Below are 26,045 nucleotides of genomic sequence, written 5' to 3'. Positions count from 1 at the left end.
ACTACCTAAAAGATATGATTAAAAAAAACCACAGACAAGAAATTATCAAGAAGAACTCCCCTAATATTCTAGAACAAAAAGGTAAAATACAAATTGAAAGAATCTACCAATCACCTCCTGAAAATGAAAACTCCCAGGAATATTATAGCCAAATTTAAAAGCTCTCATGTCAAGGAGAAAATATTGCAAACATCCAAAAATGAAACAATTCAAGTAGTGTGGAGTCATAGTCAGAATAACACATGATTTAGTAGCTTCTATTTAAACGACTGGAGGATTTGGAATATGATACTCTGGAGGGCAAAGGATCTAGAATTACAACTAAGAATCACCCAACAAAACTAAATATAATGTGTTGGGGGGGGAAATTATATTTAATAGGGGATTTGTAAGCATTCTTGATGAAAAGACCAGAGCTGAGTAAAAATATATATATATCTTTCAAATACAAGAGTTAAGAGAAGCAGAAGAAGGTAAATAGGAAAAGGAATTTATAAGGGATTTAATAATGTTAAACTGTTTATATTTCTATATAGGAAGATGACACGTTTTCCTTGTAAGAACTTTCTCATTATTAGGAAAGGTAGAAGGAATATATTTAGATAGAAGGCATAGAACTCACAAATTATTGAGTTGAATATGAAGGAATGATATTTTAAAAAATAAAATTAAGGTGTAAGAGAGGAATGTTCTAGGAGAAAAGGAAAGGAAGAGGTGAAATGTCATAAATTAACACATAAAAGAGACTACAAAAAAGCTTTTACAAAAGAAGGGAAGAAGGATGAGGTGAAGGGGTGAATGAACCTTATTTTCATCAGAATTTGTTCAAAGAGAGAATAATATACATATTCAATTAGGTATATTATTTCTACTAGAAAATCAGAGAGGAAGGAGACCAGAGAAGGCTGTTGTTGATAGAAGGGAGGGGGCAGTCAGAAGCAAAACACTTTGGAGAGAGACAGGTGAAAGGAGAGAGAGAATACAATAAACAGATTGGGGATAGAATGGAGGGAAATAACAGATAGCAAAAACAACTATGGAAAAATTTTGAAGCAAGTTCTTCTGAAAAACTATCTCAAATATAGAGAGAAATGAGTCAAATTTATAAAACTAAGAACCACTCCCCTATTGACAAATAATCAAATGACATGAAGGTTTCAGATGAAGTAATCAAAGCTTTCTATAGCCCTTATGAAAAAATGCTCTAATTTACTACTAATTGGAGACATGTAAATTAAAAACAATTCTGAGGTACTACCTCATACCTATTAGAACGACTAATAAAATAGAAAAGAAAAATGCCAAACATGGAGGGGATGTGAGGAAAATAAGATATTAATACATTGTTGGTTGAGTTGGAAACTAATTCAATTATTTTGTAGAGCAATTTGGAACTTATGGCCAAGGGGCTATAAAACCATTCATAACCATTGATTTAGTAGTTCCATTACTAGATCTATTTCCTAAGAGAGATAAAAAAAAGAAAAAGGAAAAGGACCTTTGTGTATCAAAATATTTATAGAATTCTTTTCTGATGGCAAAGAATTAGAAATTGAGGGTATGCCCATACACCGAGGAATGCTAAACAAATTGTGTTTTGTGATTGTGACAGAATACTATGACGCAATAAGAGGTATGAGCAAGATGCCTTCAGAAAAACTTGGCAAGACTTACATAATCTGATGCAAAGTGAAATTGTACTGTGTACAATGTAACAGCAATATTGTAAGATGATCTGCTGTGAATGACTTAGCTATTCTCAGTAATACAATGATTGAAAAATGCTATCCATACCCAAAGAAAGAAGCATACTTTTTTTTAAACCCTATATTTCTTGAATATTTTTTTGTCTCTGTTTTCTTTTATAACATGACTATTATGGAAATGTTTTGCATGACTACACATGTTTCATCTATATTTAACTGCTTTCCTCCTCAATGGGAAGGGAAAAGGGAAAGAATTTTGAACTCAATCTTTTAAAAATGAATGTTAAAGATTATTTCTACATTTAACTGAGAAAAATAGAATACTAAATAAAAAAATTAAAAAGAAGTGGTGCCAAAGGGGGTACAAATCAATTGAAAAAGGCTTGAGTAAAATATAATTTATGAATGTAATCTTTCTTATGCCATGAGAAATGAAGAAAAGTGAGAGAGAGGGAAAGGTGTGGTACTGAGCAAGTTATTTAATTGTTTTTTTTTCTGTTTTATCATCTTTAAAAGAGGGATTTGAATGAGGTGTCTTTTAAAATAAATTACAATTCTATGTCTACCAAAAAGAAAGGTTAAAAAAAACAAAGTAGAGGGAGTCCTTTCTTGCTGTTCAACTTCCACCTCCATTGCCCTATTCGTAGATCTAAAATATATTCAAATAATAATGATCATGACCATGTTCTTTAAACATTATTTCAGTTTATCTTCCCAATAATTTTTGTGATTTTTTTAGTGATGTTAGACTTCAGTTTTTACATTATCATAATGATACATGTATGATATCACATTTTTTATTGAAATAGGATTGGGTCTCAGATGAAGAAATTGAAACTATTTCTAACCATATGAAAAGATGCTCCAAGTCATTATTAATTAGAGAAATGCAAATTAAGACAACTCTGAGATACCACTACACACCTGTCAGATTGGCTAGAATGACAGGGAAAGATAATGCGGAATGTTGGAGGGGATGTGGGAAAACAGGGACACTAATGCATTGTTGGTGGAACTGTGAATACATCCAACCATTCTGGAGAGCAATTTGGAACTATGCTCAAAAAGTTATCAAACTATGCATACCCTTTGATCCAGCAGTGTTACTACTGGGCATATATCCCAAAGAGATCATCAAGAAGGGAAAGGGACCTGTATGCGCATGAATGTTTGTGGCAGCCCTCTTTGTAGTGGCCAGAAACTGGAAACTGAGTGGTTGCCCATCAGTTGGAGAATGGCTGAATAAATTGTGGTATATGAATATTATGGAATATTATTGTTCTGTTAGAAATGACCAACAGGATGATTTCAGAAAGGCCTGGAGAGACTTACACAAACTGATGCTGAGTGAAATGAGCAGGGCCAAGAGATCATTATATACTTCAACAACAATACTAGATGATGACCAGGTCTGATGGACCTGGCCATCCTCAGCAATGAGATCAACCAAATCATTTCCAATGGAGCAGTAATGAACTGAACCAGCTACACCCAGCAAAAGAACTCTGGGAGATGACTAAAAACCATTACATTGAATTCCCAATCCCTATATTTTTGCCCACCTGCATTTTTTATTTCCTTCACAAACTAAGTGTACAATATTTCAATCTGATTCTATTTGTACAGCAAAATAACAGTTTGGTCATGTATACTTATTGTGTATCTAATTTATATTTTAATGTATTTAACATCTACTGGTCATCCTGCCATCTGGGGCAGGGGGTGGGGGATAAGAGGGGAAAAATTGGAACAAGAGGTTTGGCAATTGTCAATGCTGTAAAGTTACCCATACATATAACCTGTAAATAAAAGTATATTAAATAAAAAAAAAGACAAAAAAACAAACAAACAAACAAAAAAAGAAATAGGATTGGGAGAAGAGGTATATATACACACATATACACATATATACATACACATATACACACATACACAAACACATATGTAGAATGGAGAGAGAGCAATTCTCATAATTTCTTTTATACTGTGTTACTTCTTAGCTGAGAGCTGGGTGGTACATTGGATAGAATGCAAGGCCTGAAGTCAGGATGATTCATCTTCCTTATTTAAAATCTGACTTCAGATACTTAAGAACAATGTGATCCTATGGAAGTCCCTTGAACCCATTTGCCTCAGTTTCCTCATCTATAAAATGAATTGGAGAAGGAAATGCTAAACCACTCCAATATCTTTGCAAAAACAAAAACAAAAACAAAAAAAAACAACCAATTGAGATCACAAAGAGTTGGACTGGTCTAAAAAGAAAAAGACTAATCACTGTTGGTAATCACTATTTGCAAAGTGCTTCAAGTTGACAAACATTCCCCTCAGAGTAAGACATTAAAAGTATCATCTACTTTCTTTCTCCCACCCTCTTTTGAGTAAACCAACACTCAGAAATTTTGTCTTGCTCTAAATCACAGGGTAATAAATTTCAGAGATGGAACTTGACTTCAGGTTCGAGACTAGGATTATTCTTTTTGTAGTGGCAAGAAATTGGAAACTGAGTGGATTCCCATCAGTTGGAGAATGGCTGAATAAGTTATGGTATGTGAATGTTATGGAATATTATTGTTCTATAAGAAATGCCCAGTAGGATGATTTCAGAGAGGTTTGGAGAGACTTACAGGAACTGATGCTGAGTGAAATGAGGACCAGGAGATCATTATACATGGCAACAAGATTATACGATGATGATCAAGTCTAATGGACATGACTCTTTTCAATAATGAGATGATTCAGACCAGTTCCAATGATCTTGTGATGAAGAGAACCATCTATACCCAGAGAGAGAGAGGATTGTGGAAACTAAGTGTGGATCACAACATAGCATTTTCACTCTTTTTGTTGTTTGCTTGCATTGTTTTCTTTGTCATTTTCTTTTCCTTTTTGATCTGAATTTTCTTGTGCAGCAAGATTATTGTGTAAATATATATGTGTGTATGTATACACACACACACACACACACACACACACACACATATATATATTGGATTTAACATATATTTTGGCATGTTTAACATATAGTGGATTATTTGCCATCTAGAGGAAGGGATGGGGAAGGAGGAGAAAATTTGGAACACAAGGTTTTATAAGGGTCAGTGTTAAAAAATTATCCATGCATGTTTTGAAAATTAAAAGCTTTAAAAAAAATAAACTTTATGTAATCCCTAAAAAAAAAGACTAAGAATATTCTTTCCATTATACCAATTGGCAGAGATATAATAAGATGTGTACAATATGCTTATAAACAGTGTTCTGTGGATGCCAGCTATAGCCATTCCGCAATGTATGGCGTGGAGGGAATCAAGATCTTTCTTACACAGTGGTTCTCTCTCTCTTTTTTCTCCTTGAAATAATTGTCAAGTAATAAAGGAACTATAAGGCTGGATATTGAGTCAGAAAGATATGAATTTGATTCCTGTCTAGCTATGGGAATTCTAGGCAAATCATTTTACTGCTCTTAGCCTTAATTTCCATATTTCTAAAATGGAAATTCACTAGCATCAACCTAAAGTTCCTATGACTTCTCTGATTGTTGTTCTTAAAAGTAAGCCAAAGAAACAGAAGTCAGAAAACCATATCTACAATGATGACAGCTGCAAATGTAAAGCAGTCACATAGTCATAGAAACTGAATGTTACAGAACTATGTTCTCAAAGATGAAATATTAGATTCACTTCCTTCTGCTTCTTAGGAAGAGGTGAAGGCCTACTACTTCTACCGAGTTATTTCCCACTCTTTCCTTTACAACTTCCCCTATCTCTTCTTTTAATCTTATTGTTATAAAACAAACAAACAAACAAAAAACCCCAAACACTGTTTTTTCTGTGGCACGGATAGGGGTAAAAAGCTACATTGGGAAATGTGGATGATGTAAAATGAAAATATATCAATATATTTTATTTTAAAACCAAGTAATAAACCTAAGATATGAAGCACTGAATTTCTGAAAATAGTATAGAATTAGGTCTTCTCTATGGCTCAGTTGACTCTATTTTGACACCAGGCCATGTTTGTATCATGCTTGCCTGCCAGAAAAGCCTGGAAGGGAAAGTGAAGAACAGAATATCTGCTTGCCACTCAGCTGCCCAGGATGAGGAGGTATCCAATGAGAGGGGGAAAGAGGGAGAGAATTGGAAAGAGAGGGAGAGGGGAAAAGAGAGAGGGTAAAGGGAAAGTTATTCCTCATGAGATCTTAATGTTGGGAGGTATTATTTTCTCCTAATTTAGTCACCTCACAAATCAAGCCCTTGGTAAAATCTCTTCTTGTTTCTCAGCTTTCAAGGACTTGCGCCAATACCATACCATCTGCTTTCCAATCTGAAGGTCATAATGTTTAGTGACTTCTTTGCTTTGCTTCTGACTTTCTGCAGCTGCCAGTTCATTCTGAAACTTCCTCATTGCCTGAGGCCTCCTCACCATGGAACAGTCTTCCATCTCTGCAACCTTCTCACCTGAAACATCTTTCCTCTAGAGAAACTCTCTTCACTTATTGTTGAATTTCTCAACATTTTGGGCAGCAGGCAAAGCTGGCTAACCTTCATTTCCTGCCCTGGCTTTACCTCTCATTTTCTGGATTTTGATACCAAATCTTTGGTTCCTTTCCTTTAACCCACTTTTCAATTCTCTTTTGTTGGTTATCTTTTCTCATTAGAGAGCAGTCTTTCTTTTTGCTTATGGGGCACATGATAATATATACTTGTTGCATTAATAAATACTTGCAACCTTGCTTGCCAGTGCTTGACTCCAAGTCAAGAAATAACTGTACAGTGAATTCTTAAAATGAGGATTCTAGGAGTTCTGGAATATGTTGGGGTACAGGGGTATTTTTTTGGTGTGAATTGAAAAAAAGTCTTTTGGAAGGTTTTTAGGTTTAGAATGTGCAATTCTAATAGAATATATCCTTTTATGTCTTGTTTTCTTAGCAAAGCACATCTTATCCCCTTTGTTGCTAACTCAATTTTGTGACTGCTGTTAACTAGCAATTGAATCTGGGGTTTATAGCTAGATATGTCCTTGGAGTACAGTTCTCTCTTTTTAAAGATGAGGAAACTGAGAGGTAAAATGACAAACTCCAAGTTACACAAGTAATAAGTAGGAGAGCCAAGAAACAAACCCACATTTGCTGACTCCTAATCCAGTGCTCTTTCTATAGTACATCCATTTTGGGGGGTGTCCCAGGTTGCTAATTGCCCACTGTGAGAGCTTGCATAAATCATTCAGCTTCTCTAACATTGCTTCTCCTAACTACCTCACAAGGTTTTAAGAGAATCCAATGGGGTAATGCATGCTAAACATTGCAGTTTTATATGAACACCCATTACTAAAATGGGGGGGTTAATAGCATCTTGCTACACATACCTGCTATAAATACATATAGATTTGCTATAAGCATTAAGTATTGCAATAATTTACATCATGGTTATAAAAGATTGTTAATATCAACTCAAAAACAGCTACCATAGGGAATTATGAGTTATAAGTTGTATGCTAATTTTCAAAACTCCATAAATAATGCTCTTTTAAGGGACAAGGCCTGGTGTTTAGACTACTGACTGGTTTTTAACTATTGTGAGATGTGGGGGAATGGACATTTAAGTCTTCACCTAGTGTGAAATTCTACATAATTGGATGTAAAGCATTATATCACATTTTGGATTTATGATAATAATGCATTTTAAAATGCATTACTTAAATTACATCTAATCATTGAACATTCATTTCTCTTTCTTTTAACCAAATAATAAATGTTATAATAGCTATTTCGTCATTTTTCTTGGAAGAAGTTTTATTTAAATCTCCTAATTCATCTATTTTGCTGAGACAAATGGATGTTTTTGTTGTTGTAAAGATTCATCCTGCTTATTTAAGAACCATACAGGCAATTATGAGTTGTATTTTTATGTCTCAAACAGATCTATTCAATAAGGATGAAATTTTACATTCATCAAGTTCCCTTGATAGCAGCATCATAAAGTCACTCTTCTGATGAAGAAAATCAGGATTTTAAAAGATCTACCTCTTGGTCCATTAAATCAGGCATCAGGGAATGATGTTTTTTCCTTTCGTCTTTTTTTTTTTTTTTTTTTTTTTGTCTTCTATGTACCAATACAATCAACCAATTGCTATACATATATATATATATATATATATATATATATATATATATATATATATTTTTTTTTTTTAAACAAAACCATGTAAATTTTGAATTATCTTTTTCTTTGGTATGGCAATTAAAAGGTTATTTTTTTTTAAAAAAGAACAAAGGCAATGTGGTATAATAAGAGTGAATTTAAAGTCAGGAAGATCTGGGTTCAAGACCTGCCTACTTATAGTGTTTCCAAGCTAGTTTCTAAGACTCCAACAACTAAGTTGTTTTAAGGCAAAACAACTGTGGTGATGAAGGGAGTTTGAAGAATTCCTTACATGTATGAAATCATAGCTCTGAAGCGAAACTCAAAGAAAAAAAGTGACTCTGAGACCCAGATCCTAGCTATCTATCTGTCTGCTCAGAGCTGGATGGGTTAACTATAGTTTTGTGGGATTCAAAATCCAATTCTCAGGGTTGATATATTATAATTTTTTTTTTAAAAATTCACCTTGAGTGATGAGACTGTGGGGAAAGGATTTCATATTAGTACTAAGTCCTATGAATCTTAATTTTCATTTCAGAAGATGCCATTTTCTGGCATGCCCAAATTCTGGACTCAGGCACTGATACTCTTCAGATTCCATGGAAATAGTATTTTTTTTTTTTAAACTGAGAGCTTTAAAATTAAACTAAAATATTTCTGATGAAATCAGATGTGTATACACTTACTTTTAAGTATAACCATCCTAGATTTCTGTTTCCTATTTTACATTCAAATATTTGGCAACCAGAAATATTATTATGATCAAAACAGTAAGAGGAATGTCAGATATTGCTTTTGAAGAACTGCAAAGTAATGTAAAATGTTTATGGGGAAGTATTGGAAGTGATTATTAAATAAATCAGATGTCTTTTCACTCTCAGAGTGAAACAGTGAGCTAGTCCTTCACATGCATCTGTAAGATGTAATGAGAGGCACCTATTTCAACTTATTATATCTATAATATCCTATTTGAATTCTAAATGATTTTTAAAAATATGTAATCATTTATTTTCTTTCTTTTAGATTTTTTAAAATATTTCTGGGTGGAAACTCATTTTAATGCTTCAACATTTTCAAAATAATTTACATGTATTATATTATTACATACACCCTTTAAGGTGGATATTATCATCTCCATTTTATAAATGAGGAAAATGAAAGTAAAGTGATTTTCCAAGGATAGCCTCTGTGTCTGAGGAGAAAACCAAAGTGAAACCTTTCTCACACCAAATCTAATGGTCTTATCTCTTCATAATTTTTACTTTTTAGCACACTAAAATATTTAATTAAAAAAGTGTTTAGGAAAATAACATTTCAGATTTTGTATTTATAAAGTTCTTTCATCACAAGTCCATAAGCAAGATAGCACAGATGTTTTGTATGTTTTGATACCTGTTTATAGAAAAGTCAACTAAGCTTGAAGGCTACTCCAGAGTATAGAACTTAGACTTGAATTTAGCATCAAATCTGTTTTATTTTGTTTATTTTGCCACTACACTTTCTGCCTTTTAGCTATTAGGAATTAGTAATACCATTTATTTCAATTCAAGGCTTCTGCTCTATGGACCATTAGTATTAATGCTCACTAGATAGAAGGGACCTTGGTACAATGAAGTCAGATCCTTGTGTCCACAGAAGATAAATAAAAAATCCAAGATAAATATCAGTCTTTAGTTCAATAGTAGACACAAAGCAAACCATCTAGATGAGCAGTCACTCCATGTTTAGAGAATGCTAAATTCTTTCTTAAAGCAGAGAGTGAAAGACAATTAGATTTACCACCTAAACTTTTTTTTTTCCCTGAGGCAGTTGGGGTTAAATGACTTGCCCAGGGTCACACAGCTAGGAAGTGTTAAGTGTCTGAGATCACATTTGAACTCGGGTCCTCTTATCTTCGGGGCTGGTGCTATAAGCATTGCACCTTTACCACCTAATCTTAGATTAACTCTGATAGTGATTTTTATGTTCTATTCAGAGGTAAAGACTTCCCATAAACCACTGGCTTGTTTGACCAGAAATTTAAATAGAAATTCTTCTTTAAACATAGCAGGGCAGTCATGCTAGAGTCCAGGCTTCTGATAAACATTTAGGGACCTGGAAGATAAACTAAAAGAAGGGAAGGTATTTTAAAGATGGAGCTAGAGCCAGTATCAAGTGAAAGTTCTGAACACTGAAGAGATTCAATTATGTAATCTCCAAGATCTCTTTGAACTCAACGTATGACATTAAGAATGGTTGGATAATAAGGTAATAATATCATGTTTCAATTGGGAAAGCATAATGCAAAAACTCTTCTATATAAAGAAATGTGTACTCTTTTCTAGATGAATATTTTGTTGTCCCTGGAGGTTTTCAATACTATTTCTTCTTTCAAATTTTGTTCATTTAGATTTTGGAGAAATTGCCTGTGATATTCGCTATTTACTTTGTTATAAAACAAAATTCTTTCCTGAATACTAAGTCATACAGATTGTAATGCAAATGATATTTCATAGTCAAAAAGAATCTGCTGATTCACAATCATTTTATCTTTGATCACGTATAATCACAAACTTTATATCTTTCATCAGAATACTTTTATGGAACAAAACTGTTTATTAAAATTCTTTTCCAAATGTTTATAGGCAGTGCTGGCACACCAGTCACTTTCAATGAAAATGGAGATGCTCCTGGGCGTTATGACATTTTCCAGTATCAGATAAACAACAAGAGTACAGAATATAAAATAATTGGTCACTGGACTAACCAGCTTCACCTAAATGTAAGTATTTGTATGATTATAATCTGGGTTTTAGTTCAGTAGATACTCTATTGATTAAGAAAATCAATTGGTAGCTTTACTTTTAAGATATATTGTGCATTTTCTCAACTGTTTCTGTATTGTATGCAATCTATAAATTGCATTGTTCAGCTGGAGAAGCATAGCAGATGAAAGCTTTTCTTAGAGTCTGGAAAGTTGGAGTTAGTTGTATTATTTTGGACACATCCTTTAAACTCTTCCTGGTTTTCTAGGGCTAAATTACAAACCAGTTGTTTATGTATACCAATGGGACAGATTTTTGTACTAGTAATCATCTTTACAATGAAATCACTGGTCCAAATATGAGACAAAAATATCTAAAAGCTTTTCAGTCTGCAGTTATCAGTCATGATCATATATAAGACCTGCTATACTAATTTCTGATTCATGACGAAATCATTGTGTCACAGGCCACTTATCTGGGCCAATTTACTTGAGAATTGCTGTTAATGGGAATATAAATAGTGATTTTTTGTTACTATACTTATTCTCAAATAGAATTATTTTATTATTTTGAATGATTATTACTTTAATCACCTGCATATGTTGAGGCACAAGCATAGGAGTAGGGTGGAATGATGTTCAACCAGGACAATGATGTTCAACAAGAAGGCTTTGGGGGTTATTTGTATTTTCACATTGGCTTTACCTAATGTATTGGCAATAGTTTGTAAAAAAGAAGATGGAATGACAAAATATTCCCCAAAACTTCTGGCTTTTAATACTTTTAATCCCTCAATTCCCCTAAAATGTAATATATCTAGGTACATACAGTTGTTTAGAATAAAAAGGTATTGTAAAAGTGCACACATTCATGTGACTTTTTTTTTTTGCCATTGCAGCACTGCAGAAATAAAGCATTTACTCCCTTTTAATTAAAGAAAAATAAAGTATGCACTGGTAGCTCCAATTGCAGTCTTAAAACTTCATTATATAGTTTCCATACTATAAAAACTTTAGAGTCTTTAGAGATGAATAGGAAATCAATAAGGATTTATTAAGTACCTACTATGAGTCAGGCAGTGTGCCAGATTTTGGGAGAAGACAGTCCCTATCCTTGAAGAATGTACTTGCTCAATAAGAATGACAGCATTTTTTCTTATGCTATGATGCTTTTAAATTGTTTCAAAACTCACTAAGAAAGGATAATAGCCCACGTATTTTTGTCACCCCAATTTAAATGTTTTCCCTTCTACTTGATCTTGAAAGGCCTCTTTATAATACAATAATAATGCTCTTCATTTCTCTAATGGATAATTAAGCAAATTGTGAATCTCTTAGCTGGAAGGTAAAAAACAAACATACAAACAAAAAAATAAAATAAGGGTTGAACAGTAGAAAACTGTGAATGGTTTAACTCCCCAAATTTTCAATTCATTTATGCTTTGCTTGCATTTGAATACCAGCAAAAGATGTTGATTTGGTATTATAATACATTCTTCAGTTCTGCATGTCCAAATATGCTCATTGAAGTGATATATTTATGCAATGTATTTATCCAGAGTTCCCATCAAAGAAGCTGATGATAAGCAATAACAAAAACATCACTGGAGTATTTACAATTTATTGCTCCTTTGAGATGATTCACAATAATTATCACAGTACTGCATTCAATAATGCATAAAATCAACTTCCATTTCCAGCCTCTGCTGTGTAAAACCATCCCACCACAGCTCAACAGTCGACTGTGTATTCATTGCAGCCTGGATATGTTTCATCTATTTGTCTCCCCCTCCATTATTCCCCTTATGCAGGGACTAAAACTAATATCACTGAAACACAGACTGATTGTGTCTCATAATGTACATTTTTGCTGCCATTGTGTGATAAAACCAGCCTTTTTGAGAGAGTATTTTAAAAGTGGACAAATGAAAAATAAAAAGTAAATAGGAGTAAGAAAAGGTGACTACTGAATTTTAAAGCAAGAAAACTATGTGACTTGTTTTTTTTAAACTGATTCACCAGCTATAAATTGGTGGTGTATAAAGTCATTTGGACCTTCACTGATTCTCAACCAGTCTTCTACTTAAGTTATTAATTTCTTTTCTCACTTCCCTCTCTCTTTATATCTTGAACTAAATTCTCTATCCTCTCTCAACCACAAACATACACTTAAAATTGATTCTACTTTTCTTCTTCACTAAGAAAGAAACTATCCCGCCTTAACTTTTTGACTGCCCTCTAACTTCCTCAAAACTCAGCATTATTGCCTCCCATCCTTCTTGTCATCACACAAGATAAAGAATTCCTCCTATTCCTTAAGGCTTTGCCTATATCTTTTATCCCTATTAATCTAAGACCCAGCTCTATCAGTCAAACCCTTTGTTTCACAGACCTCCAATTCCCTCTCTATTGACTATTCATGGTAACTACCAATATGCTTAGCTATCTCTATTATTTTTTTTCCACTTTAATGCCTTTGGCTCTCTATCCATCTACTATTGCCTCTCTTTTTCTGTTCACTGCTAAACTTCTTTACAGAGTTATCTACAAGTGATAGCTCTTCTTGTTAACTACCCAATCTTTCTGCAACTCTTTACATTCTGGATTCCATCCACATTATTCTACAGTAGATATTTCTCCAAAAATGACTAGGGACCCTGAAAGATTGATCAATAGAGAATATGAATAAAGATTAGAGATCAATTGTCAGTTAAGGTAATTTGCCTTTTAATCACTACAGGAATGCTATCTAGAGGATTTACAAGTAAGAAAAATATCTTTCCTATTAAAAGATCAAGTGTGTATCCATTTATTTCATATTAACTTATTGATTTATAGTCTCCCTACTTTTTGAATTTTCTAATTGCATTTGCCCTTTAATTTTTTCCCCTTTGGGAGCTTTGTAAAATATTTTGTCCATGTTTGGTGATAAAATATAGTATTTTCTCTTTTTTATTCATAATATCTTAAAAGTAAAGTATCATTAATAAATAAGATTTTAAATGACAAGATTAGTTGTTGAAAAGAAACAAAATAGGTTATATGATCTATAACATTTAACTTGATTTTAAGACTTGTGAAATGTATGTATATGATAATTTAAATTACATATGGTGAACTAAGAAATATCTAATCTTAACTTTCATTTTTTGCTTTTTTTTTTTTTTTTTGGTGCAAGCTTAGCTCTATCAATTTTGCCAATATTTCTTCTTAGTTTTAAAACAAAACCCTATTTTCTTAGTGTCAAGAAATACTCATAAAATGTTTGCAGTTGTTGTTTGTTTGTGAATAGGAGTCTGCTACTAAAAGTTTATTTTAATTTTTTTGATAGTTCTGAACTCATACAATTTCATTTATGAACCATGACCATCTGATAATATGCTAATTTATTTTATTTAGTTCTCTCTCTATATTTTTTTATTCTAGGAGGAGTCCATTGCACTTAATAATCAACCAGTTTTTCATTATTTCTAGAATTTCAATTTCTTAAAAACTCTCAAGTCCCATGTACCTCAAAAATATATATCTTATCAAATTTAGGATGTTATGCCACAGTTCTCTTTAACTGTTCTGACTTGGTTTCCCTGAACTTCCCTGAACTAGTTTCCTTTGTCTCAGTTTCTTTAACTGTTCTGTCAAATCCCCTTAGTTGTAAAAACCCACTGTGGCCCATTAAGATTGGGAACCGTTTACTCTAAGGTTATAAATTGTTAGCAAGATAAACAAGAGAGCAGAACTCCTGACCCTCTCCTGTCCTCAAGAATTTATAATATCCCTCTAAAATATTCCAAGATACCTCACTGACAACTTTATCTCTGGGTATTCAGACATCGTGTTTCTGGGCTTTTAGGAGTTATGATCTTCCCCCAACCTGACAGAAGCCTTCCTTCCTTTTTGGGGTCTTTGTTTCTAAGAGTATTTAAGAAATGGAGTCACTTCCATTCAGGGCTGGATTATAGCCCTGGGACCAACATGGTTTCCTGGGTCCCAGTATATCTTTATCTTTATCTGACTGGATAATTTGAGACGAGAGTCCTGTCCAGTCAATTATACTCTCCAATTAATAAACTATTGAAAACTCTCTAATCTCTCTCCTGCCTCAGTTTCTCCGGCATTACAAGGAGATCAGCATCTTTAAAGGAATTTCATAATGCCTTTGTGGCACTTCAGAAGACCATAGCAGTAAAACATCTTTGCGACTAGATCCCTAAAAACAATTCATAATCTTTACTTCCAATTTAAAAAGTAGAAAATACACTGAAAAATATGTGTAATGATGACTCCCAACTTTCAAGATAAAAATTGGATTTTTTTGGTTCAGACTAATTATACCAACATATCCTATTAATCTGGAATTTGTACTTAACCTGAGGAATGCTAGATAGGGAATTCATGTGATTTATAGATCCACTCTCCAAAGCTAAGGATAGGAGCAGCTAGGGATGCAAATTTATGTTAGAGAGAACAATCTGAGGAATATAGAAATGGTCAGGAGTCACTGCAATAATCAATAAATCAGGAGACTAGTAGAATGGAAGCTGAGAAGAGAGTACCAACTATGAGGCCATCATTTCTAAAGTAATGCATTTGGGGTTCACATCTATTCATAGATCCTATATCATTATATAGAGTTATCAGAATTTTCAGGACCACCTAATCCAATCCTTCTTCCTTTTACATGTGAAAAAATGGATAACTAGAGAGGTCAAATAACTTGCCAAGATCATACAGTTTATTAGGTAGCAGAACCAATATTGGAATTTATACTGACTACAATACTCTTTCCATAATTATACCTTCTGCCCTTTCACTTATTCATTGATTCAATGACTTTGCTCCTCTTGGTATCAAGAGATACTTCATCTCTTGAGTCTGGGCATTTTTACTGTCTCCCATTTCTCAGATTTCTCTGACTTTTTACAAGTATCAGATTAAATCCCACTTTTTATAAGAAGCCTTTTATTATCTCCAATTAGTCCTGTAAATATCTTATTTACACATTGCATATGATCTCCCCCATTAAACTATGAGCTTCATGGGAGCAGAGAACGGCCTCAACCTCCCTTCTCCCCTTCATTTATATCCCTTGTGTTTAGCACAGTTTCTAGCAAACAGAAATTTTATAAATTTCTGCTGATTTGACTAATCTTTTTGCAAAAAAAATTGCAGTAGTTATGAATTCTAAGGCAATGATTTAGTAAATCATTACTTCAATATGTCAAGGATATATGATTTTGTTGGTTGGATACTCCTTGTATCAGAACAGATCACCACCTTTCTGTATCTTAGCAGACAGTGTTCATGAAGAGTCAGTAGTCAAAAGAATTCAGAACCTAATGGTACTAACTTTTTGGGATAAGCTTCTCCTCCTGGTTTTTGAAAGGCAGACTATGCATAATCTACCACATATGGAACCTTTCCACATTGGAATTAATATGGCAGAACTTATACCCCACTGACATTTTGTTTTGTTTTGTTTTGTTGAACAATTCTGGATCCATCATTATAAATTATTTCATTAAAGAGCTCACTAGACAAGCTTTGTGGGAAAGGTGGGCTTTGGGAGGCACTGAGTCTATGATTTAATTTGTGTATAGAATATCCCATAAAGAAACTTCCACTACAAATTCAAGTAAGAACCTGCTCTGAAAAAAAAAAAATAGTCTTAGTTGAGTACTCAACCTCAGGTTCCTTAATTTATTGGTTGTTTGAAATTATTTTGATAACCACTTTTAATTATAGATGATTTGCTTTGTAATTCTATGTATTTTATTTTATGCATTTTAAAAATATTATTCTGCAAAAAGGTCAATTGACGTAACCATAACTTTTCTTACATATGGTCCTTTATCTTTTCTCTTCTCAATCAATCAATCAATCAATAAACATTTATTAAGTACTTACTAGGTCCCAAGTACAGGGTGGGGAATACATAAAGGTGCAAAAGACAGTTCCTGTCCTCACATAGCTCACAATCTAATGGGGTAGACAGCAAACATATAAATACAAACAATTTAAATATAGGATAAATACAGGAGATAATCAATAGAGAAAAGGCACTAAAATTAAAAAGGGTTGGTAAAGGCATCCTAAAGAAGATGGAATTTTCACTGTGACTTAAAGAAAGCCAGGGAAATGAACAAGTAGAGATGAGAAGGCATTCCATGCGTGGGGACAATTGGATAAATTGCTCATAAGTTGAAAGAAAAGGCTTATCTTATTTGTGTAACACAAAGGAAGAAAATGCCATTGGATCCTGGGGGAGGGGAGAGAAGTTGAGAGTAAGATGTAAGATTGCAAAGATAAGAGGAGTCTAGATTGTGAAGTGCTTTTAAATTTGATCCTGGAGGTGAGGGTAGCTAGGTAATACCATGTGCACAAAATGCTAAATCAGGATGATTTATCTATCTGAGTTCAAATCTGGTCTCAGACACTTACTCATGTGACTATGGGCAAGTAATTTAACCTTTTTGTCTCAGTTTCCTCATCTGTAAAATAAGCTGGAGAAGAAAATGGAAACACACTCCAATATTTGCTAAGGAAACTCCCAACGGGATCATGAAGAGTTAGATACACTGAACAACGTCAAGTTGGACATAAAAAAGAGGCCCTGAAATTTATTGAATAGGGGATGACATAATCAAACTTACTTTAGTAGCTGAATAAAGGCTGAATGGGAATGGAGAGAGATTTGAGGTAGGCAAGCCCACTGAGAGGCTATTGCAATTGTCCAGATGGGAGGGGAAGAGAAGCCATACTTGAGTAGGGACCATGTCAGAGAAGAGAATTTCAGAGATGTTGCAAAGGTGAAATCAATAGACCTTAACAACGGATTATATTGATTATATGGGGGAGAGGGGCAAGAGATACTGAGGAGTAAAGATGACACCTAGGTTGTAAGCTTGAAAGAATGGGAAGATGATGTTAACTTTTATAGCCCAATTTTTTAAATTGTGATTTGTGACCCCATATGGTATCTCAAAACTGAATGTGGGGGTCTTGAAATGATGATTTATTATCAACATATGTTTGTTTTGTATAACTATTTTATATACTTATATACCTGGGGTCTCATAAAAATTTCTCAGGTGAAAAGCAGTTATGAGTGAAAAAAGTTTAAGAAGCCCTGCTCTATAATAAGAGGGAAGGTAGAAAAGGGAAGTTTGGAGGTGAAGTTATCCCATTTATTTTGGACATGTTGAGTTTATGCTGTTTACTGGATAGTTAGAAGTGTCTGAAGACTGCTGGAGATATGAGATTGGGGATTAGCAGAATATTTTGAGCAGGATAAGTAAATTTGAGAATCATCAGCATAGAGATGGAATTTAAATCTACTGGGCCTGGTGACATTACCAAATAATGTAGAGGGAAATGAGAAGAAGGTTCAGGACAGAACCCTGTGGGACAACCATACTCTGACTCTGCTATCATCTTGATACAGGTTTTAATTATCTTATTGGTGGACTATCGTAGCCCTCTAGTTGGTCCTCCTGCCTCAAGCCTCTCTTCATTCCTGACCATCTTCTCCTCAGCTTTCAAATAAACCTTTTTAAAGGACTGACTATGTCACTTCCCTATTCAATAATCCCCAGCGGCTCCCTGTCTACTTCTAGGATCCACTTCCAGGATACAATATTAAATCCTCTGTTTGGCATTCAAAACTCATCAAACCTGACCTTTTCCCATATTTCCTGTCTTTTAAAACCTTACTCTCTTACATGTACTCTGTCATCCAGTGACAATGGCCTTCTTATTCTTCCTTATTCTTCCATAAGACATTCCATGACTAGACTTCAGGCATTTTCCAAGGTTGTATTTGCAAAGTGAAGTGAAGTGTATTTCACTTAGCCCAGTGCCTGGCACATAGTAGCTGCTCTATAATTCTTAAGTGTTATTATTTTCATTGTTTATTTACCTTTGTCTAAAATATCTTCCCTCCATATCTCCACTTTGGTCTTTCCTGACTACTGCAAGAAATCTTTCCCAATCCCCCAGACTAATTCTAACTGAGATGGAGATTATCTCTACATTATCATGTGTATATTCAGTATGTAGTTGTTTTCATGTTTTCTCTCACCATCATTTCCTAAAAGCATGGACTGTCTTTTGCCTTTCTTTGTATTCCAACTGCTTAGCATAGTGCTGATACATAGTAGGTATTTAATAAATGCTTATTGCTTGACTCACTGACAAGATTGCCAGAGAAGTATGTGACACACAACAAATTAAGAACTCATGTCCAAGGAAGTTGTCTGTCTGTAGTCCTGATTATACAGCCGGTATGTCAGAAACGGAATGAGGAAAGATTCTTCTGACTCCGCATATGAACGCTTCCTCTATCACCCCATGTTGCTTACCTAGACAAATGCAGCACAAACTAATTCATCAGAGTTAGAACAAAATTACTTTGCTTCATTGAGCCTATCTACATTAGTCCTATAAATTGAGCCTTATATTCACCATGGTAACCATTTATTACCCAGTTATTTGATTGAATTTAACTAACTGATTAAATTAAAAAATTTTCCTCTTTCCAACAGCTTTGTGTGTACATAGTGTAGATCTGGGTGGGGAACCTTTTTTCCACCAAGGGCCATTTGGATATATTTATATAACATCATCTGCAAGCCTTGCAAAATTACCAACTTAAAAAATTCAAGCAATGAAAGGCTGTTATACCTAGCTTTCAGGTTATCATCAGTTACACTTGCAGGGCCAGATAAAGTGATTTTGTGGGCTTTATATGTCCATATATATGCCCAGGACAGACTGGTATAGACCCCCATTCTTAAATGTAAGCAGGCATTATTTTAATATTTGAATGAATTACAATATCATTAATATCTTCCATAACACTGATTACAACTCTTCCCTATTTAGTAATGGTTCTTTAAGACTTACTGTGTCTGTCTGTTTCTCTGGCTGTTCATCTGTCTGCTTATCTATTATCTCTCTGCCACCAACTAGTAATGAACTTTTTTATGTATATCTCCCAATTTAGCTAGATTGGTCCTTGAATAAGAAACCTAAAGCACATCCCTTAGCTTTTGGTGTTTAAAGCCATTTCAAATTGGCAGAATCTCCTAGTGTCTGTATTCTCCTGGTATGACACCGAGGAACAGAGGGCCACCTCCAGGCCATGATGATGTAGCCTCTTAAGAATTAAGTGAAGACTGAATGGGCACGTTTTGGTGACATGATGATTCTTGAAGCAAAATAAATTGCTTTTTCTCTCAGAAACACATACACATATAACTGTATAACCCTTTGCCAATTGCTTCATCTTCATTACCCCTATTGCTATTGGCTTTTCCAGCTTTATGCAAGTAGCATATGTTCTTCATTCAGTAATTATGATTGGAATGTATAATTTGGTTATTTTGATTTAGTAACCATGCATGAAGGGCATTTTGTCTGCTGGAAAGTGAATTTGAACAATGATACCCTTGCATTTCACCAGACTGAATTTCTCAAGTGGCAGGTAGTCCTTATTAGTGATTACAAAACATATTGCAACCTGGAGGTTCAGAGTAAACAGAAGTGCCTGAACTGTGAACAAAAGGGCCATATGCTGTTTCCAGTCCACAGAGAGAGAGGGGATTGAGGGTAGTGTATTGGCTTAAAATAACTCAGTGCTTACTTCTCTTGGCTTTCAAGTATTAGCTACTTTATTTGAAAACTATAGAGATAAAATACATATCCTTGTGTGATTTTATTTTAGTTTTTGCAAAAGCCAAGTCATGCTATTTGGGATTAAATGATTAGAAGCAATATGAAAGGAAAGAAGTACCTTTTTTTGTCATATGTAGCATGGATTACAAGCCTCGAGGTTACCTCTTGCCTGGCTCCTTTTCATGATGAAGTCCCTTGATGCAATTGCCATTTTTGGCTTGCTCTTTGTGCCCCTTAAAATCTGAGATTTCAGACTTAGGGGGCACAGGGTTTTTAAGCCACAAGTGGGCCTTATCTTCCCTGGGGTTTTGCTGCCTTGGAAACTGAAAAGAAGGAACCCCAGGAATTTAGTGAGATACACTCATTACCAACCCCTGAATTCTCTGTGATGTGTTCCATATATTCTAATAAACCTACTTTCTCTATTGGTGATTGTCTATCTCTCTCACTTTGCTAACAATAGCTGAAGCTTGATTTCCAAAGGTTTTGGACTCTTCTAATTCTCCTAACCTTGATGTAGATGAAAAGCCTTCTTCTCTTTACATATGAAATGAGAGGATTCTTGAAAACATTTTCCAGGTGATTAAAAAAAAGTAATTGGGAATATAAAATTAAACACAAGCATAAAAGTAACCAATAAAGAAACTTTACTAAACAAACTAAGGGAAGAGTAATATAAAACACTCTTAAGATGGTCACATTTATGCAGCTTCATATAATAGTCTTTCCAGATTATTTAGACTTGGGGACATAAAAACCCACATATATTACTCTAGCATCTAGCATATGAAATGGCTATAGGTTAAAAGGACATTGAAGACATTTTCACTGAAAATACAAGAAAGTACGTCTATTTTGTATTCAAATTTAAAAGTGCATATTGTTCACTTTATATTTTCAAGGGAAATATCATTTTAGCAGGATCCCTATTTCAGATTTCCATGGGACACAGTTTTGAAAATCTTACTATAAAATATTGTTTCATTTATTATCTTATCATCCTATGTTAGTTTAATTGAGAGTACATAGATGCTTGAACTTATTTCTGATAAAAGAACTAAGGAAATCTATGTACTGCAGAATCTGGGCAGAGACTAGTGATAATGGAAAAAAGAGGATTTTTCCCATTCCAAGAGTTGGGGTGTTAGCCTAATAGAAATTAATGACAACTTTATAAAAAGATGGTGAGCCTGCTTCTTAAGATTGGTTCTTTACAAATGTAGTCATTGGTGTAAAAGAATACCTGCTCCTTGAAGTAATTTTTGTCTGCATTCTCAATGTCTTGAACATTGTACAGCATACAGCAGGTGCTTGACAAATCTGTCTTCACTCTCCCACCTCTCCCCAATAACATTTTATTTTTCCAGTTGCATATAAGATCGTTTTCAACATTCATTTTTGTAAGATTTTGAGTTCTATATTATTTTCTCCCTCTTTCCTTTATTTCCACCTTCTTTAAGACAAACAATCTGATATAGGTTATACATGTAAAATCATCTTAAACATATATCCATATTTTTGACAAATAGTTCTTGAATTACATTGCATACGTGTTTACTTTATGGATAGATGAGCATGAGAATTCCAACTAGGGATCATATAGCAGGCAAAAACAAACAAACCCATATTCCTCACTTGTAAAGCTCTGAGTAGGTTGTAAAATAAATAAAATAAAAATAAATAGGTTGTAAAGCCTCAGGTTCTTCAGTTGTAAAATGGGGTAATAGTAGGACATACCATATAAGATTAAATAGAGGGATCAAATGATGGATGTTTGCAAAAAGTGTTGAGCACAGTGCCTGTCACTTAGTAGGAGCTATATAAATGCTTTTTCTTTTTTTTTTTCCTTCACTATATATCCTCTAGCAAAATTTGAATAAGATATGTGTGGAGGGATAGAGAAGTAGTCAGTAATGTGGTAGTAGTGAAGATACACCTGGAACATTTCGTTTCAGCGTGGACTAAACCAATTGACTAATTTTTTTAGCCATATTAAGTAAACATTGACAATTTATTTCGCCTTTGGCCTTGTTCCCAGATTTACAACCTGACTGGCTAATGGCAAGAAGTTGTAGCTATAGATGAGTGTAAAATCATCCTTGCTGTGTTGTTTTTGTTTTGCTTCCTTTTTTAAAAAGATTAAGAAGAGTTTTTTGCTGAAAACGCAGAGATCCAGAGCCATTGAATTCAACTACATTGATTTTCTTGATTCATTTGTTTCTGCCACATGAATAAATGCTAGAAAGTTACAGTGATTTGAATCAGTGTATCCAACCAGTCACAATCTCTATGAAATGAAAAAAAAAACTGAAATGTTGCTCGAGAAAACACTAGATCATCCATGGGTTCCAAGACATTAGCATATCATTTACCATGAATCTTCTGAGGCTACTACTTAGCCTGTCTTAGCCTTTGTTTCCCTTTTGTAAAATGATCTTAAACAAAATTTACCTCCCATATTGATGTGTCATCTGTATATATATATATATATATATATATATATATATATATATATATATAGTACTTTGAATTTGGGGCACTATTTTTGGCACATTTATTGTGTGCATGAAGGTGAAATCAATTGCTTTATCCATTTAAATATATTCGAATTAAAAAAATAAAAATAAAAGCTCTGTTCTTTGTATACATAGTCACTACTGCAAATTGTCTCCCTGTATTTCTTTTTCTTTATATCAAGGTAGTTATTATTATTTTTAAATTTTTATTATGAGAGCCAATATGATATATTTGGTGGGAACAGTATTCTTTGAGTCAGAAAAACCATAGATTCAAACTTGCATCTGACAATTTACTCTTGAAAAGTCACTTGCCTTTTACATCCTTCAAAACTTATTTACTTTGCCATAGATCAGGCTACAACTCTGATGGTGAAGATTTCATACTTTGTTTTTACTAAAATACCCATCTATCATCTAATTTATTGCTATTAGATGCTAACTTTTGAATTTGGGGTTTTTCTTTTTGCCACCACCCATTTAATTACCTTGGATTTTGGTGGATTGTGGGAAACAAATGACCTGATAATGGAAATTTTGCCTGAATTGTCCTATAGATATTGCCTAAATAATATCTTTTTTTGGGAGAAGGGAGAATTAACATATATTTAGTGAGGACATTTTTCATCATAGCCCTTTTATTTTATTACCTAGGCAGAGAATAGTATCTATATATTTCTATGCCTGCTTTATTGTCAGTATTGACCATATGTGTGTGTGTGTGTGTGTGTGTGTGTGTGTATGTATTTAGTAATAATAATAGCCAATTTCAATACAGTCACTAATATGGTATGATCAGACCAATATCTAACAAGGTTTTTCCCTTCCTCTTTCTTCAACATGAGTTTAGGAAAAGTAACAAAATCAGGACTTGATTGGTTTACCTGTCTCTCTTATCAGGTTCCTGGAGATCTTTTGAGCGGATAGATTTGTCTTCCTGGTCTTCCTGGAATTCCTAGTCATTTAAGGGATATAAAGAGTCTCATTCATATGAGGTAGGGGTCCCTTAGACTTGCTGGATTATAAAAACCATGCAGTTAGCATACTCTTCACTGTTATCCATTTGAAGATGGGGAATGTGAGAGGGGACAAGGAAGGCATGTCATTTGTAGCTAAATGTCACTATATCCTTATTACATATCCTTTCTTCTTTTGTTTACTATTCAGTAACTAGCAGCTCCATCATTTTTGTTCCAGTATTGAATATGAACTAACCAGGAATCTGTTGTCAGATTTATTCTTAACACATGAACAATCCATTATGATCATTTAAAGACCTGAAATAAAGGTAGTATTATTTTATATTTCACAAATTCATGTATTCCTTTGGATTTTAAAAAATAAATTTTATTTTAATAGGCTTTTGGTAATTTTAGACAGATACCAGTGGGAAAAGTTCAAATAAGTAGAATCTAAGAGATTGAATCAATCTTTATATAAGAAAAAATTTTTTTCTAAAACTGTCAAATGTGTCAGATGGAAGGAATTTAGGGAACTAAATTATAAAATATTGGTGAAGTGGCAGCAAAAATAAAACTAGCCAAATTACCAAGGAAAAAGATACAAAATAGCAAAAGTAAAATTGAATGAACCAAAGTAAAACTTGAACAATTTTACAAAGACATAAAAGGAAATAGAAAAAACATGTTTATACACCAGGCACCAGAGGAGGATAAAGGAAAATTGTGTTCTTTTACTTTTATGAGAGAGTAAGGTAATAAAGAATGATGGTAAATGGTGTTTTAATCCTTGTCTCAACCTTGAGGTAGATAAAGCAAGGTCAATTGTGATATGAAAAGCAGAATAGGTAAAGCACAGAGACATGGGAATACAACCTGGATTGGAGAAAGCATTTGGAAAGATCACCTCACCTCATTAAGCTATAGGCACTCAAATCTCTGTTCTCATGAAAAAGTCACCAAAGTCAAAATACGAGCCATATCTTTGCTTGAAAGCCTTTTTAAAAAAAAATTTGCTCCAAAGTTATGTTCTGGTGAGAGATCCAGAATCTTTTGGGAAACAGTGAAGGCAAGAATTATCTTATGCCAGCAGTTTGTAGGAGCTGCAGGTTATAAAGGGAGCAGCAAGCAACTTCAATCATCCAATGGCTGCAAAGGGTTATCTGGCAGAGTTCTATCTGCAATCAGCTAAAGGATTTAATAACTGATGGGAAGGTATGGAGAATAAATTTTTTTTTAAAAAATGCAAGGTAGAAAGTTACTTCCCTGAAAAGGATTCCTAATCTCTTTCATTTTGTTTCCCTCTCTCCTTTCTTTCCCTGGAGCAGTTGAACTGAATTATACAAATTATCTTGGGCTGATTATTGAAGAGCTCCAAAACGAGCTAGAAAGTTCCTAACATCTGCTTCCAGAGCAGGCACTTATGGCTTTAAAGAAGAGAAGCCCCATGCAATATCAATAGTAGAGAATGTGGTGAATGGGCAAAGTTCAATTGGAGAAAGTAAGGGATTAATAAAACAAAGCTCACCAAATTGATCTTCATATGGGCCGATTTCCTCAGCATCATATCACTAGATTGTAACCCTAACTATCTTCTGTCATTCTGCAATTTCATGCATTTGGTCACCAATAGTTTGGTTTAAAGCATGCAAATGACTCCTAGCTGGAAAAAAAAAAATTGCATGTATTTTTTACTGATGGGAAGTCAGTAGAAATCCCATCTTCATAATCCTTTGAATCTAATTTCAGCAAAGCTTTTCTATTTCTAAGTACACTTTATTTTTTAAATTTGTGTTTATTTTTTTAATTTATGTAATATTGTAAGTATTTCCATAATATAGTATACTAAAAAGATGATTGCACATGAAACTCCAAATTATATATAATTTGCTATTCTTTCAAAATACAAAATATTATCATGTAAATTTCTTTCCCCCATTTTCTTCCATCCCTACCACACTAGAGATAGCTACCATTAGAAGCAAATATATGTGTATATATTGCATACGTATAGTATACTTTAGGAGTGATTTTTCCACTGACTTCTTATAGAATTTATTGATACATTTTGACATGTAATTAGATTTTCTAAGATCAATCAACATTTGTTCTGCTCCTATTATGTGGTAAGTAAGGACTGGACAAAAATGAAATAATCCCTGCCCCCAAGGAATTTATGGTCTTGCAGGGAGACAAGCATGTGTGTGTGTGTGTGTATGTGTGTGAATGTATAGATACATAAACACAAATAAATGCAAAGTAGTTTAGGAAGGGATGTAACTAGCATTTGGGAAGTTAGATCAGGAAAG

The 26,045-nt window shown here is 33.7% G+C and overlaps 1 protein-coding gene across 1 annotated transcript in view; it reads left to right on the top strand.

The window, feature by feature from the left end:
* The window catches only part of GRM8 (glutamate metabotropic receptor 8), a 927,338-nt gene that overhangs the window by 722,058 nt on the left and 179,235 nt on the right, over positions 1-26,045 (top strand). The window contains exon 8 of the mRNA XM_031938983.1: positions 10,471-10,607. Coding sequence (XP_031794843.1) covers positions 10,471-10,607 — 137 coding nt within the window. The remainder of the gene's footprint in view (positions 1-10,470; positions 10,608-26,045) is intronic.

This window comes from Sarcophilus harrisii, chromosome 5 (assembly GCF_902635505.1).
Source record: "Sarcophilus harrisii chromosome 5, mSarHar1.11, whole genome shotgun sequence".
Taxonomy (NCBI): Eukaryota; Metazoa; Chordata; class Mammalia; order Dasyuromorphia; family Dasyuridae; genus Sarcophilus; species Sarcophilus harrisii.
This window is presented reverse-complemented; position numbering and strand designations above follow the sequence as displayed.